The following is a 14,621-nucleotide window of genomic DNA, read 5'->3' on the forward strand; positions in this document are numbered from 1 at the left end:
GTTTCTCATGGTTCACATTAATGATTCTTCCCAATCTCAGCATACAGTAAAACACTCCAAAATATTATCTGTCACAAAAACGCACGTAAAATCCAAGGCATTTGGCATGTTCCTACTGATCTCCTCCTAAGGTTTCTTTGACAAATTCTGAAGAATTAAAAGGGATGAGAAGCCAATGGAGCGAAAATCATTTCCCCATCTTTAATCAAATAATCCTCTCAGATACCTGAAAAGACCAAGCACTCTATACACTGTACAGGCAAGGTTCCCTCTTAGCCTCAAGAGAAAGTTACCCAGGCTGCGACAACATTTTCAGAAGGCAGTAAGGGGTTGCACATTAATTCCAGCAAGAGTCAGTCTCACAAGTGACCAAAGGACACCCTCAAAGACAGCACTCCAAAGTGACCGTATGCAGACAAGTGCTTTCTGCCTTCCTGCACTTACGCATACCTACGGCAGAAACGTGTCCTCACACCTCTGTTCCTCACAAGCTACAGAAGCACGCTGCTTCCCCAGCCATAAGGGGCAGCTAGGTGCACTATTTCAATAGTTGCACTATTTCAAGTGGAAGAGAGAGGTTAAAAGAGACTGCAGGACTGTCAGTGGCTTATCCAGAGTCAAAGTTAAAGATGAGTGAACTGTCCCAATGCAGCTAGACAACTGTTGTTTTTTGGGGATTTTTTGCTTTAATCTGTTTGCTTTGTCATCAGGCTGTACTGTATGGTGTATTAGACAGCCATTTAATTAAAGCAAACCAAACAAAACTGTATTTATAATAAATTCATAAGTTCTATTAAAACAACAAGAAGCAAAAAAAGACTTGAAGAAAGACTAAGAGGCTAAACTGGCCCACTTCCCTGTCTCAGCAATTTGCCAATACTCAACTCCTGACCTTCAGCTGAAAGAGTAATGTGCTTTTCTCAACAGCACTAAAATGTAAATACTAGAGGAAAAATCAATTCACTGTCATTTTGGAATTAAGAAATAAAATAAATCCAGAGCTATACAGAGCCAAGAAAATAATAATTAAGTCTCTGTTTAGCTTTTTAACGTATAAGAAGTTCCAGCATAAACATACAGTTACATTTTCTTTTTTATTCTTCAGGTCCCAGTCAGAAGTCTGTAGATTGGTCTAGAATAAAAAGTGATAAAAGGATCCAACACGAACTGCAAGATTGTAAGCACTACAGAAAAGGACAAGCGGATTATGTCTTTCATGGTGTTTCTTCCCTCTCATCCCTGTAATACCATAAACAACTTTTACTTTGATCTTACATAACCCCCTAGCAAATTCACCAGTTGTTATAAGTCTCCATGCATCAACTGAAAAGCTTGTCTGAAATGTTTATTTGGCTCCAGCTTAGTCTTCAGCTCACGATTATACCATAGATGTCCTTAACCATCACAAGCATTTTGGTGTCACTCCAAGAGAGCTACAGCAATTACTAAGGCACTTCTGTTGTTGTTGTTGTTGTTTATATCAAGACTTCTTCATTTCTGCAATGGAAGAGAGAAATGCAGTCTCCTGATTGATTGCAATGTCACAAAAAAGCATCAGCTTTAGCTTTGTTTTTTTAAGCTCTCCCCTAAAAACAAACACCACAAGAATTCCACAAAAGCAATGCTTAGACTTTAATTTCATTTCTACACACCCAGCAGAACACCTGTCAATAGCCAAGATGCATCTTCTCAGTGGAAGACAGCATAGTTTGCACACCGTAAGAGGGAAAGCTTGATATGAAATAGGAGTGATGTACACCAACCTAAGATGATTAAGATGTTTTCCCATTTACTGACCTTATCATTCCTGAAAACTCTTTGCAAACTGAATGAATGACACCTTACGGCATGTTCCAGAAGGTGGTGACGTGAACTGAGGCATAAAGCAGGTAAAGTAGCCTACTGAACATCAGACAATTTTTTAAAAAAATGGTTCAGGTGCAATAGTAGGACAAGTACAAGACCTACAAGTGCTCTGGCTTACAACTAACCTGAGTTATCTGAATTAAATGCATATACAACACCAGACAGTTTTTGTTTATTCAACAGGAAATTAAATAAATTCACAACTCATGTGACCCATGTTAATTATTTTCATGGCTTACAGCCCACGGTCTGGGCTTTGCTGAGAGTCTACTTCAGAGATAAGAGCATAAAAAAGATCAATTCCAAGCAACTGCCTCTTAGAGGACCACCACCACAAAAACTGTCAGCCAGACTATAGCTCTGGAAAGCACACAAGTAATAGGTTTCGAGCAAATGAGGAGGAAGCTAACAATTCTAAATGACTTTCGTCTGCACATAGCATGTCAGCAGGTAGATTTTAAAAGAGAAGGACTTACTAGTTTGCAATTTCATTTAACTTGTATTTAAAGGCCTGAGCCTTAGTTTCCAGTCATGAAAATGACAGCAGTTACAGCACACCCTTCCCTCAGAAGCTATTTTCAAACTATTAATTCTATTCCACACACTCCACGCCCACAAAAGCTGCAACAACCCAGCAGGCTACAGGCAGGTATAACACAGGCAGACACTTTAATTAGAGACTCAGCCATGCCCTGCCCGTAGCTGGCCAGTCCCAACACTGAGCTCTCCTCACTCAACGTGCCAACCATACCAAATCATACCAACTGAAGCCAAAGACTTCCTAAGTACTAGGATGAGATCACAACACCAGCTTTATTTGTGACCTAAGTCAGAAGGCAAGTCTGGATGCGTTTGGGTGGAAGGAACAAACCTTAACTTCATCTATCAGCATTTGCGCATCTTCTCCTCTATTGTTACCTTCCCTTGATAAGGCCTTGACTGTCAACATGACTTCATTTTAAAGGCTTTCCTTGCTCACAAATGCACAGCTCTGTCCTTAAATCGACACTGATACTCCTATGTCTAGCAATAGTATTTCTTTAAACTCATGTTCTCTAAGGGAAGCAATCAGACGAATCAAAAGAAGGAATCAAACAAATTAAGAAATCATGAAGTCACCATACTCCTGGTTTTACTACTATCACAAACTTGCTTAGATTTAAGCAGATGTCAAGTATCAGGCACTTATATATTCAAAACAACATGGAAATTAGTCCCACTAAAACAAGAGCATAAGAAATAATTGATTGTTTATCAGCCAGCATCCTAAGAGTTGAATGTAAGCAGACATTTTCTCACGCTGCCTAGTGGTGGAGTAGAACTTACCATGCAAGGTAGTTTTCCACTCACTGTCCTGAGTGTAAGACTGCAAAGCAAAACTACTCAGCCTGTAAGGGTGTGAAGATATTTATAAACACTGACCACATGTACTAACTTGAAAAGTTTAACATTTACTACATAAGAGCTTGTTTCCAAACATTCAAGGGAATACAGATTGGTGAGGAATTTGCTGGGTACTTCTGAGTAGCTAGAGAGTTCTTAGTTTTGTTTTTCTTATTTAGAATCTTCTTTTCATTTCAATGGCTCGAGATAGTTGGTCAAGATAAACACCTACTCATTTTGCATTTTATATTAAGGACACCACAGCAAAGCAATAATACCTTTAGCCTTATTGTTCCATTTTCTTACACTGCCATAAGTATCTTTAAACACAAACTCACTTTTAGTTCAACCTTAAGATCTTTGGTTGAAGTTTCCAAGCACGAGTATTTTTTGGGCCTCCTTTCCTTCAGAAGTAACTTAGATACTTCAGTCCTAAGCACATGCCCCTCTGCAACTTGGTAATTGCATAAGTGAATTTTACTCAGTCTATTGTATGTAGGCATTTTCAGTACTTCACTTTTTACATTTCATGTAACACAAGGCTTTATAAGTTTAAACATCAGCATCGTATACTCACGCATTGCGACACCTGGCTAGTGAGGGTGACAGAAAAATGAAAGAGATAAGGCAGGAAGCTCTAGATGGGCCAGACAGTATGATACCAAATCATACTAGGTATAGGCACACAAATCAATTATTAAGGCAGGAAAGTGTTACAACATTAATAGTGAAATCTCACCTCAATGCTATTAACATAATTTATTCAAAATGCACTTCCTCCTATGGTAGTGCTGAAACTGGCTTAGGAAAAACTCCAAATCAAGTAGAATTAAGATTTCTGAACAATTCTAATATATATAACATCTGTGCACTGGGTGAGAGCTCAAGAAAGAGGAGGAAATCTGTAATGACAGTAATCAGTTAGGGAAGTTCACTGACAATCATCAGCACTCCCTGGATTAAGAAAATTCTGTCTTGGTCTCAAGAGCAGGTACGCAGTTCATACTTGTAGCTTTAGCAGCAATCCAAACAGCAATAGACATCAGTCTGAATACCACAGGACATAAACTTTTCTTTTTTTTTCTCTCCACTCCAGAAGTTCCTTCTGCACAGACCTGGCTCCTCAGTTTCACAGGAATAAGTTGTCACCAACATTGATTCCACTTGAAATAATCCAAATATCAGCCTTTGCAGATAGCAGTTACATACCGAGGGAGTTTCAATGCTTGATCTGAAACCAAATGAACTGAACGGATCCAAATTTTATTGCCACTGTGTAATATCAGCAATTTGAAAGAATAATTTAAGCCAGCATAACTACATTGTTTGTTTTACTACCTGAAAAATACGTATGCACGTATAAACCTACTATAAAGAAAGAAGTAATAGGTATTTTAGCTTTACTTGATCTTCCTCCTAAGATTCATATCTGCAGATTTTTATATCTAGTGGTTTGCATTTATAACAGACACAAACATGTATATACAAGCACTAACATTAGGCTCAGAGAATTTGTCCCTGTGGGTTTGTGGATACAAATCCAGGTACTTGTGGGAGTAGAAGCACACAAGATATGCTGCAGTATGTTTGTACAGAGGTGAACAAGCTGTAATTCAAACAAGATCATGGCTACAGCCATCTCATTTGCCATGGAAACATGCGTGAGGATCTAACATCTTCCTGCCTAGGAAGCCTGGTAAGGAATATGTGAGCACAGCAAAATGCACTCAACCTGACCCAATAAACAGAAGTTGCATAGCGAGGCCAATGCATCAGTTATGCTGTATACAGGCTGAAAAATCAGCAGCCATTTTTAAATCACAGCATCAGGTAAGTTGGAAAAGCCCTTCAAGGTCACCAAGTCCAACCATCAGCCTGACCAACCAAGTCCCATCACTAAAGCATGTCCCTCAGTGCCACATCCATGTCTCAAATACCTCCAGTTGCCAAGACTCCCCCACTTCCCTGGGCAGCTGCCCCAATGCTTGATCACCATCTTGTGAACAAAATATTCCTGGCAACAATCTGAACCTCCCCTGGTCACCTTGAGACTATTTTCTCTCATCCTACCACTTATGATCTTTTCTGTAGGCTTCTGGATTTTCAGCCAATGCACTGATGAGGCTGCCAGACAGCCAGGAACTCAAAGGACACCTTCCTATCCACTTCAGTGGAGGGATGGATGGCCTTTTATCCACTCTCCCATCAATGTACCTGAGCCTGCCCCCACACAATAAGAGGCACGATCCAAGACCATTCCAGCCCAAAGACATTTATTCACATTAGCAAGGGCAGGAGAAGTTCCCCAGACCACAGGAAGCTTTCAGCCAGTGCAGTGTTAACAGAAGATGGCTTAGCTTGCCAGCAGGTGCAAATGAAATCCTGTCCCATGTCTACCAAGCAAGCTGATCAGGTATTAGGGGAGCCCAGAGCAGAGATTAGACACAGCTGTGTGATTCACAGCTATAACCAAGGAGATTCAAACCACTGCTTAAGATGTATGCATTTCTGTTAGACCATGATATGACACAGAAGACAGATGTGGTGGTTTATTTATTTTAAATGATTTGTACACAAGCTGAGGTACAGCTGCATTTCTTCTCAGCACAGCTTATTGATGGCAGTTGCAGCTCCCTTCCCCAAAATAACGCCCTCCCAGCATGCAGCTTTGCTCAGTACTTGTGAAGCTGATAGCTTATTAAAATTGATGAGGCTCTTTATGAGCACACCGGTTTGTTCAGTTCAGATAACAAAAGGACATTCACTGAGAAGTCACAAATGTATTCTTTCAGTGCTGGATCTCAGTACAGCACAAGACTACACTGAAATAAAACACATTTCACACCAGCTAAATAACTACAAAAGTAATTTTTAAGAATGGTGTTGCTCTAAAGAAAAAAATTCTCAATGCCAAAATCAGCACTAAATTTTAACCTATATAGGCACAATGAGATACACGAAAGAAAATCAGGCTAGTAAGTGAGACTAAACCCTACAGCCATGCTTGACTCTTGGTAGACAGTCCTGCAGTGTTGACTATCGCAGAGTAAAAACCTCATCTGTGGAATAACTCTATCAAAAAAAAAAAAAAAAAAAAAAGAGCATCTTTTCAAAGAAAAATGAATTTATTTCAGACTCTGTTTTTACTGCTTGCTGGCTAAACAATTAACATGCTAACTCATTGATTAGTTCATCCACAGAGACCCTAAAGTGTCTTAGCTAAGAAGTACATGAAGAAACAGCATTACTGAGTTAAATTCTTTTTCTTTTTCTGCAGGAACATCTGTCAACACTTACATCTCCAGAACATCAGGATGTGCTGATGCATAAAATCGCACAGCAGGTGTATCGGCTGCCACAGGAGCATTCAGCAATAACCAGAGACTTCAGTACAACCTAAGTGCTGTTGTTAATAGCACAGTAATATCAAAACATACCTGAAGCATTGACAGTTCAGATTCTAACAAATTACACATCAGTCAAATCAAGTAGAAGAATCACATTTCCAAGGTCAGTTCATATTTCTTCTAGTCTCCCAGCAAATGTTTTAAATGAGTTGACTCTGATATTCCAAGATAGAATGTGTAAAATTCCCTGTGAAACTACCGGATGCATTCTCTACTTCTGCTTTATCAATCCAAGGGATATCATACATCTCCACCTAGTTTAAAATGGAAAAAGAAACACGTATGCCAAGTTATGAGACTTGGAAAAAGAAAGAACCAACAAAAAACATTCCAGTTGCTATGCTGTTCAGCAGCTGCTAATGACTTCTGTTGCCTTTAAAGATGTTTCACTTTTCTTCCAACTTGCACTGCATTATTTTGCAACATCCCACCCAGACTCCAAGAATACTTAGCCCTGGGACGTGTTAACATACCCAGGGAGCTCCACAGAGCCCACAAGCTCAGGTGGCATTCCTGCTTCAAGGACAGAACTCACAGAAACAGAAACTACCTCACAGATACTACGGATTGTTGATTAAAGAACAGCTTCATAGAGAGGGTAAAACAAATAAATAAACAAACCATAGATTATTGTTTATTTAAAAATAAAACTGAAATCCCCCTTAAGCATCTAGAGAGCTTTAAGCTTCACTCTTCACACACCAGGTGTTAATTAAAATGTTTGTTATAATAAACACTAAGCTTCCAGGCTCCAAAGCCATAAGAATACCTACTGGACTACTTTATTTGATGGGAGATTAGCTGCAGAAGGAGAACAGGTCTAAATACCAGTCTCTCAGGAACTTAGAAAGATTCATGTGTTCACTTACTGTTTCTTAGACTCCAAGGAAGCATGCTATCCTGATCTAATAATGAAAACCATATTCAATAGATCTTAATGCCATAAAGGTCCATTATGATAATCCAGTGCAATCTTCTGCACAGTACACTGCCAAGGATTTCATACAGAGATTGCAATGCTTGACTGGAGTTGGAACTTAACCTCTAAGAGCTTTTTATCTCTAGCATCAAACTCAGTACTATAAGACAAAACCCAACAAACCTGTGCCAAGTTTGGAATTTACAAGTACTCCATTAAAATGTTCTTACTGTAAAAAGAAACCAAGACAACAGTAAAGCAGTGAAGACTGTTCCTTACTCTGGAATAAATCCAGTTATTTTACCACTAGATCTACCTCAGATGTAAATTAAAGACAAAATCATTTGAGAGTGCTGTGGAGAGCAATGTGAATACTAGTAATTTACAATTCCTATGGGGAGAAAGAATAAGCAAGGTATTTCAAGCTTTTTGCATCCACACTGTGACCTTACAATTGCAAGGAAAGCCATTTAGAAGATTCACTGACTTGTGTCAGGTGAAATACTTGTGACAGACTGTCACAGGAAATCACAGTGTACCTTCATATGCACTTCATTCAATTTCCAGACTTAAAAAAAAAATGCATTCAATTATTGACAGAATTGATCTGAAAGACAAGAGCAACAAAGAGAGAAGCCAACCCCCCCATGGCCAATGACTGCTTGGTATTGCACTACACAAGCGTTATCGTAACTGACCATTTGCTGTTTTGAATATTTATAAGCATTCCCTGCACAGTCACTCCAACTTTCACTGAGCACCAGCTTCCAAGCATTCACTGCCCTTTTTCCAAGAAAGATCTCTCTTAGGAAGGAGGAAAAAAAAATATAAGAAAAAAAATGTCTGCAAAGGACTGACTTCCTTTTACACACAGAAATAGACAGGAGCACTGAACTCAGAACATCTCGAGTGCACAAATAGAATCGCAGTATTTTATTCTACCTTACAATGAACAAGAGAGGGAACTGAGTCCTATTTTTGTGCCTGGAGACAAATACTCCCACAGGATTATGATAAACATTTTGGCAGAAGACAAGACATCCCCATACCTTTATAGACTTGTAGCAAAGAATTCGTAGTTCAAAAACTAGATGTCTGCCTGTCTGATATGGTTACATATTGTACCAGAACCAGGAGCACAGCCCAGGCTCCCGGAATTTATTTCACATGCATTTAGTAGTATAATCACTGGACAGAGTGCAGATAGAGCGCATGAGAGGGTTTGTGACCAGCCATCCTCTTACAAAGCAAGAATGAAGCAGGCTGACCTGATGTGGAGATGCTGCAGCACTGCACCTCTGCACTATGGATCTGAATCACTGTTACAGTTTGGACACCAAGTAACAGTGGGCTGTCAATGCACCCACGGAGCAGAAGTCAAGGGAGCCAACCTTTCCCTTTTAAAGCATTTCATTAGCAACATTCACCCAACGTATCTCTGTTCCTCAGAAAATCTGCTCCTTGTCTCTTGCTGTGAGATTACCTTTTGCAGAGGATCTAGACACTTGGTTTTATACACAGTTAAAACAGGAAGGCATTCTGCATGGAACACCTGATTGTAACAATGAGGCCAGCAAAGGCCATGAAACTGTGTGTGGATAGACTACTTGTCCAAATTAAATGTTTCCCTAAATTTTCCACACAAAAAAAAAATAAAATAAAATATGGTGCTCCTCAATGTGACGATGCAAAACAAACAGTACAGGTTCCCAACAGAACTGTCAAGACTTAAGCCTTTCAAATTGCTCCTCATTCTCTTAAGTGGAGGTCAACATTCCTCTGTCTGGTTATTTCCTCAACTGTTAAAAAAAAAAAAACAAAAAAAACACCAACTGCTTTCTGAACAAGTTACAGACGTACCTTAATGCTATGTTATTCTCATTACCAAGGCACCATCCCACATACTCATTTTGGCAAGCCAAGCTCAAGCTCGTTTATGACATGAGTGCAATTATAACACAGACTTCTGGTGAGCAAGAAGCAAGTCTAAGTGAGAAGCAGTTAGACATTTCTGTTCAGAAACTAAATTTCACTACCGCAAAGGAAAAAAAGACCTCAATGTTGTTTTCCCTCTCCAGGCTGTATGTGGGAACAGCATCTTTAAGACGAAACTGCGAAATTGTCAGTGTGACTTATTACACACTGGCGGGAGACCAAAGTAAACTTTGTTCAAAACACTGACTGTATTTTTCAGAAGAGCATCTCGTAACGCACATTTCACCCTCTGAGCGCCAAGAAGCAACGCTCACATGCCAGTTTGAGCAGGAACACTCCCAGCAGCAGCTGGTAGAAAGTCAGAAGACATCTGTTAAGTCAGCAGGGCTTGGCTTCCCACCACCTCCACACTTCATATAAACTGGTATGCCCTAAGAAAGCGGTGTCATTCCAGTCTGGTAGACATCCACTTTGTGTGTGCACAGGACGCTATCTGGGCACAATTCTGATGAAAAGCAAAACAAACAAACAAAAAACAACCTAAAAAAACCCAAGCCCATGGAAAGCATCTATTTTAACCTGACATTTGCTGAGATGAAGGCTGGCCCTTACCATTAGCGTTCTTCCCACAGATGAGATGCTCGTACGGCTGCAGCACTCCCCAGAGCTCAGCATCGTTGTTGATCACCATCTCCAGGATTTCAGCCGAGATCTCCCCTCCACCGCCGTCCGGGCTCTGACTCGCCAGAACCCTGCCCTTGATCTCTTCTACCAGGTTCTCCATGCAAGCGGTCAAGGAGATGGCCGCGTATTCGTGGATCCTGACCGAGATCCTGGTGTCCACCATCCACCTGAAGAACCTCCCCACCGAGAAGGTCAGCCCGCACCTGGCCGATTTGCCCTTCCTCAGCCCGTCCCCGGCGCTCATGCTGTAGAGGGAGAGCGCCCTGACGGCGGCCAGCACGCAGCTCTCGGCCAGCGCCCAGCTCTGGATGAGCTTGACGGCGCTCTGCACCTCGAAGCGGGTGCACTTGGAGTGCATGACGCTCAGGCGCTGGGCCTCCCTGGAGACGCGGATCAGAGCGCGTCTCAGCAGCTGGGAGAGCCGCCGGACGGCCTCGACGGAGAAGGGCCTGCCGCTCCCGTCCCCCTTCGCCTTTCGGAGTATTCTTCCGATGTCTTCATCGCTCCAAGGGTACTCCTCCAGATCCGGCAGCCTCGGGCACTTGGAAAAGATATCGGCGACCTCGGGGTCCTCCGGCAGCACCGTGTTCACCGTATCCCAGCTGTTATTCCGACTGTTCATGGAGCCCGAGTAGTACCACCAGTTGCCCCTGTGCTGTGAAGAGGTGAAGGCTTGGGAGTTGGACTTGGACGAGGAGAGGCTGAGGGACCTGCAGGAATCCCCTGCCCCATAACCAGAGTCCAGAGTCAGATCCTCCAGGGTCTTCAGAGTAGAGCTGTATATCCCAGCCATAGGAAAGTCGGGCGGGCCAAACGCGAGGCGCGCGAAAGGTGAGGCCGGAGCGGATCCCTACTGCGCTCAGCGACCCGGAGCCGCCGGCCGAGCAGCAGCGTAGCGGGCAGGAGCTCCCTCGGCACGCCGGCTCCGCCGAGGGCCGGCTACCTCCATGCCGCGGGCCGGCTGCGCTCGGCCATCTTCCGTCCCAGAGCGGCCGGCGGCGGCGGACGGAGGGGCGGCGGCGGACAGGGCGGCTCGCGAGGCCCCGGAGCGGGCGCGAGGCGGGCTGCGCGCGAGCCGCTCGGCGGGACACTTGCGGCGGCTCCGAGTCAACTTCTCCGCCGCGCCTCCGCCGGGCGCCCCGCACGGCCGCATGCAAACGAGCTGAGGGGAGAGGCACCAATCGGCGGCGCCGACGGGGATCGTCTCCGCCAGTGGAAGCCGAGCTGGGCGGCTAGTATGCAAAGCGGGCGGGTGGGCGGGGCGCGGAGGGGACGCGAGGACAGCAGGGCGCGCGGCTGCGGATCCGCGAGAGCGCAGCACTGCTTTGCGCCGCTCTCGGCCGGGCAGCGCGTGCCTCCCCGGTGCCGCCAGCACAGCGCAGCCCCGGCCGAGCCGCGAGAGAAAGCCGCCTTTGTGGCGGTCGTCTTCCGCCTTCGCCAGCCCCTCTTCGAGAGCCATCCGAAGCGGCTCCCGGTGTTTCCCCGCTTTCTCGGATCGAGGGTCGCGCACGCCCGGTTCGCACCCCCCCGCTCCTCCGCCGGGACCAGCGGCTGAATGGGGGATTGTGCGGGCTGCGGCATGCCGGGCTCTGAAAGGAGCCTTTGTGCGGCCGTTTACACAGCCCCGACCTTGAACCGCGCAGTGCGAGCGGCGTCCGGCAGCGCCCCCCAGCCCCTTCGGGTCGGCAGCTGCAGCGCGGGACGAGGGCGCCACCTGGCTGCAGCACGGCGCCACGTGCGCGGCTGCCCCACCTCGAGCAGCGCTGCAGCTTCCCCCCACCGAGGACCGCGAGCCGGGCGGAACGCGATCCTTAACCTTCTTCCAGTCACTTGAAAATAAAGCACCTCAGCACTTTATTTGTGCTCCGCGGGTGGTTCAGAAATAGGATTTTTTTTTCCCTACATCTTTCTAGTACCTCAGTTATCAATCCAAACTTCTCCATTTTGTTGGACTTTTCAGGCCTGAGCGCTGTGTTTAAGAGCAAGACCAATAAAGACACCAGAGCTGGCCAAACAATAAGCACCTAAATGTAAGACGAGGCATTACTGATTCAAAGTAAGCTGTTGCAGGTCCTGTGCATTCAGTCAGTATGCTTGTTTTGCAAAACACTGCCTTCCCTCTTTCACATCCATATTTAATCCTGTATGTTAGGTACAGAATACTGCCAAGTTCTTCCCCTTAAATTCGCTTTGTTCCCACATAGTGCCCAGGCCCATCTGGACCACAGCTGCCGAAGTCCTCTTGTTCACTTCCACCCCCTTCGTGCCCCCCTACGTGTCCCCTATGTCCTGAAAGCACCAGCACTATGCTTTAATTCCTTGCCTAACACATCAGATTGTACACATCCTCCTTTCCCCTCCACCCCCATCTTCACGCTAAACCCTGTAGGAATAAAAATCAGACGGGGAGAACAATCTGTCATCTCTCACACTAAAAGGCCTTTGTGCTTTGTCCTGTGATGCCCATTCACAAAGCTTGCTCTAAATTTCTAAGGTTCTGCCTGCTTCCACTGAGTCACACTATTACAAAATGAAACATGAATTGCTGAGAATTGCTACCTGGTTGACTAGCAGAAACTTTATTATTTAAAGAAAATGCAGCGGTGTGTTTGTATACAGCTTTACATTTCTACATGTCACATCTACTATTCTCACTATCACATCCCCTCTCCTCCTGTACATTTTGTTATTCCTACAATGCCAAGTAATTTAACACCACAAAAATCACCCAACTTAACAGCACTATCTGCTTAACTCCCTCAAGCAGTATTTCCTCACAGTTAGAAGTTAAACTCCTTGCCATTTTTAGAATTACACAGGCAACGTTTTCTTAGGGGACAATACACCGCCTGGTAAATCTTTCTCTCCCTTCAATGAAACGAGACCACCAACCTTCTCCCAAAGCAGACAAACCACACAGCAGAAGCCCCTTGAGGGCAGAAGAGATATTCCTTACTGGAGATCTAAACCTGAAGGCAAACCATGTTTTAAAAGCAAAACTTTCTGGGACATGGGAAGAAGGGAAAAGAGAAACGAAAATGAGACATATTTGTGTTTTTACCAGCACTTCCTGATTTCCCACAGGTTATTTATCCACAGAGGAACAAATTCATCGTGTTGCTGGTGTTCTCCAGTGTTAATTCACTGTCTCTATCATAGAACAGCTAAATGAAGAATAGGGCGTGGACAGAAGCAATCAAATTATTTCCTTCAAAATATTTTCCTTTATGGAAGGAATTTGTTTGCTTTCAGACCAGAGATGTGTATTTGTAACTGAGCTACAGACTACGTTATGAAAACCAAGGCATGTTTCCAGAACGCATTATTCCAGCTCACACAAAATTGCCAGCCCCCCAAAAATCAAAGCACTGATAACAAGTTGACATTTCTTGCTTTAAAAAGACAAAACAGGCATCATGCTGTCTTTATGCTTTTGACTGGATCCATTAGAGATCACATGTTTAAACACTGAGAGTCAACTTTTGCTTTGGAACAGAAGAGTTAAGAACGGAAAAGCTATTGAAAGACTTCCAGGATCAGAGGCTCCAAGTATGTAACAGCAGAAATCCCATCATAAACAAAATCTTCATGCTTTAGAAGCCCCATTTTCCTTCATTTAAAGGCCTCAGAGCCAGGTGTTATTCCAAGCTCAAATGCACTACAGATTATAAAAAAGTCTTAAGACTATAATTCAGAAGCACATCAAAATTAATTGGAATTAAAAAGCATCATCATTCTCTGACTTACAAATAGCAACTAGACAAATAACATCAAACCCATTTTTAAGGAAATAGAAAAAGCAAATGTAAAACCCCTATAAATTTAACTTGTAGAAAAGACTCCAAATTAATACATTTAAGTGGCCAATAATTATATTAATATCACCCTCTGCAATCAGAAATTTTAACATATTCCTGGAATACAACATTCACACTTGCTGTAGTAAGCAACAAAAACATCCCTTACCTGCAAGTCCCACGTGAGCTAACTTCAATCATTCTGAAGTAAAAAAGACTCAGGTAGTCGTTCCATGAGAAAAAGTAAAAACAACAGCAAAACATCCCCAGCACAGCAATCAGAAAAACTATTCGAACAGTGCAACCAAACCCCTAAATTAGTACATCCAAAGCACCTGGCAGAGGAGCTGTTTGAAGCCTTATTTTTGCAGCTGTGATGGTTACCACTAGAACTTTTTTTTTTTTAATTTGAGCAAGTGCTAATTCTGTTTTTAATGCTGTAAGAATATATAACGTTTATCTGGTGTGTTTTCTACTGTACTGCAAAATCTCCATACAGCAAAGGTCTTCATTTTCCTGTCTAACACGAGTCGAGGGTCTGTTTCAGCAAATTACCAAATACTGGTTGCTGATCTCACCAGCTAGCAAGTAATAATGGAGGCACCAACTGCACCCTCCCAAGGGGAGACT

The 14,621-nt window shown here is 43.4% G+C and overlaps 1 protein-coding gene across 2 annotated transcripts in view; it reads right to left on the reverse strand.

Moving 5' to 3' along the window:
* The window catches only part of ABTB2 (ankyrin repeat and BTB domain containing 2), a 142,247-nt gene extending 127,963 nt beyond the window's left edge, over positions 1–14,284 (reverse strand). The window contains exon 1 of one of the 2 annotated variants that reach the window (XM_048949846.1): positions 14,161–14,284. Coding sequence is in view for 1 of the 2 variants with exons in the window: in XM_048949845.1 (XP_048805802.1) it covers positions 10,123–10,987 (865 nt within the window). In the remaining variant the exon portion in view is untranslated. Of the gene's footprint in view, positions 1–10,122; positions 11,227–14,160 lie in introns of those variants that run through there. The other variant, XM_048949845.1, reaches the window with a different exon arrangement.
* Between the last annotated feature and the right edge of the window lie 337 nt (positions 14,285–14,621).

This window comes from Lagopus muta, chromosome 6, assembly GCF_023343835.1.
Source record: "Lagopus muta isolate bLagMut1 chromosome 6, bLagMut1 primary, whole genome shotgun sequence".
NCBI lineage: Eukaryota > Metazoa > Chordata > Aves > Galliformes > Phasianidae > Lagopus > Lagopus muta.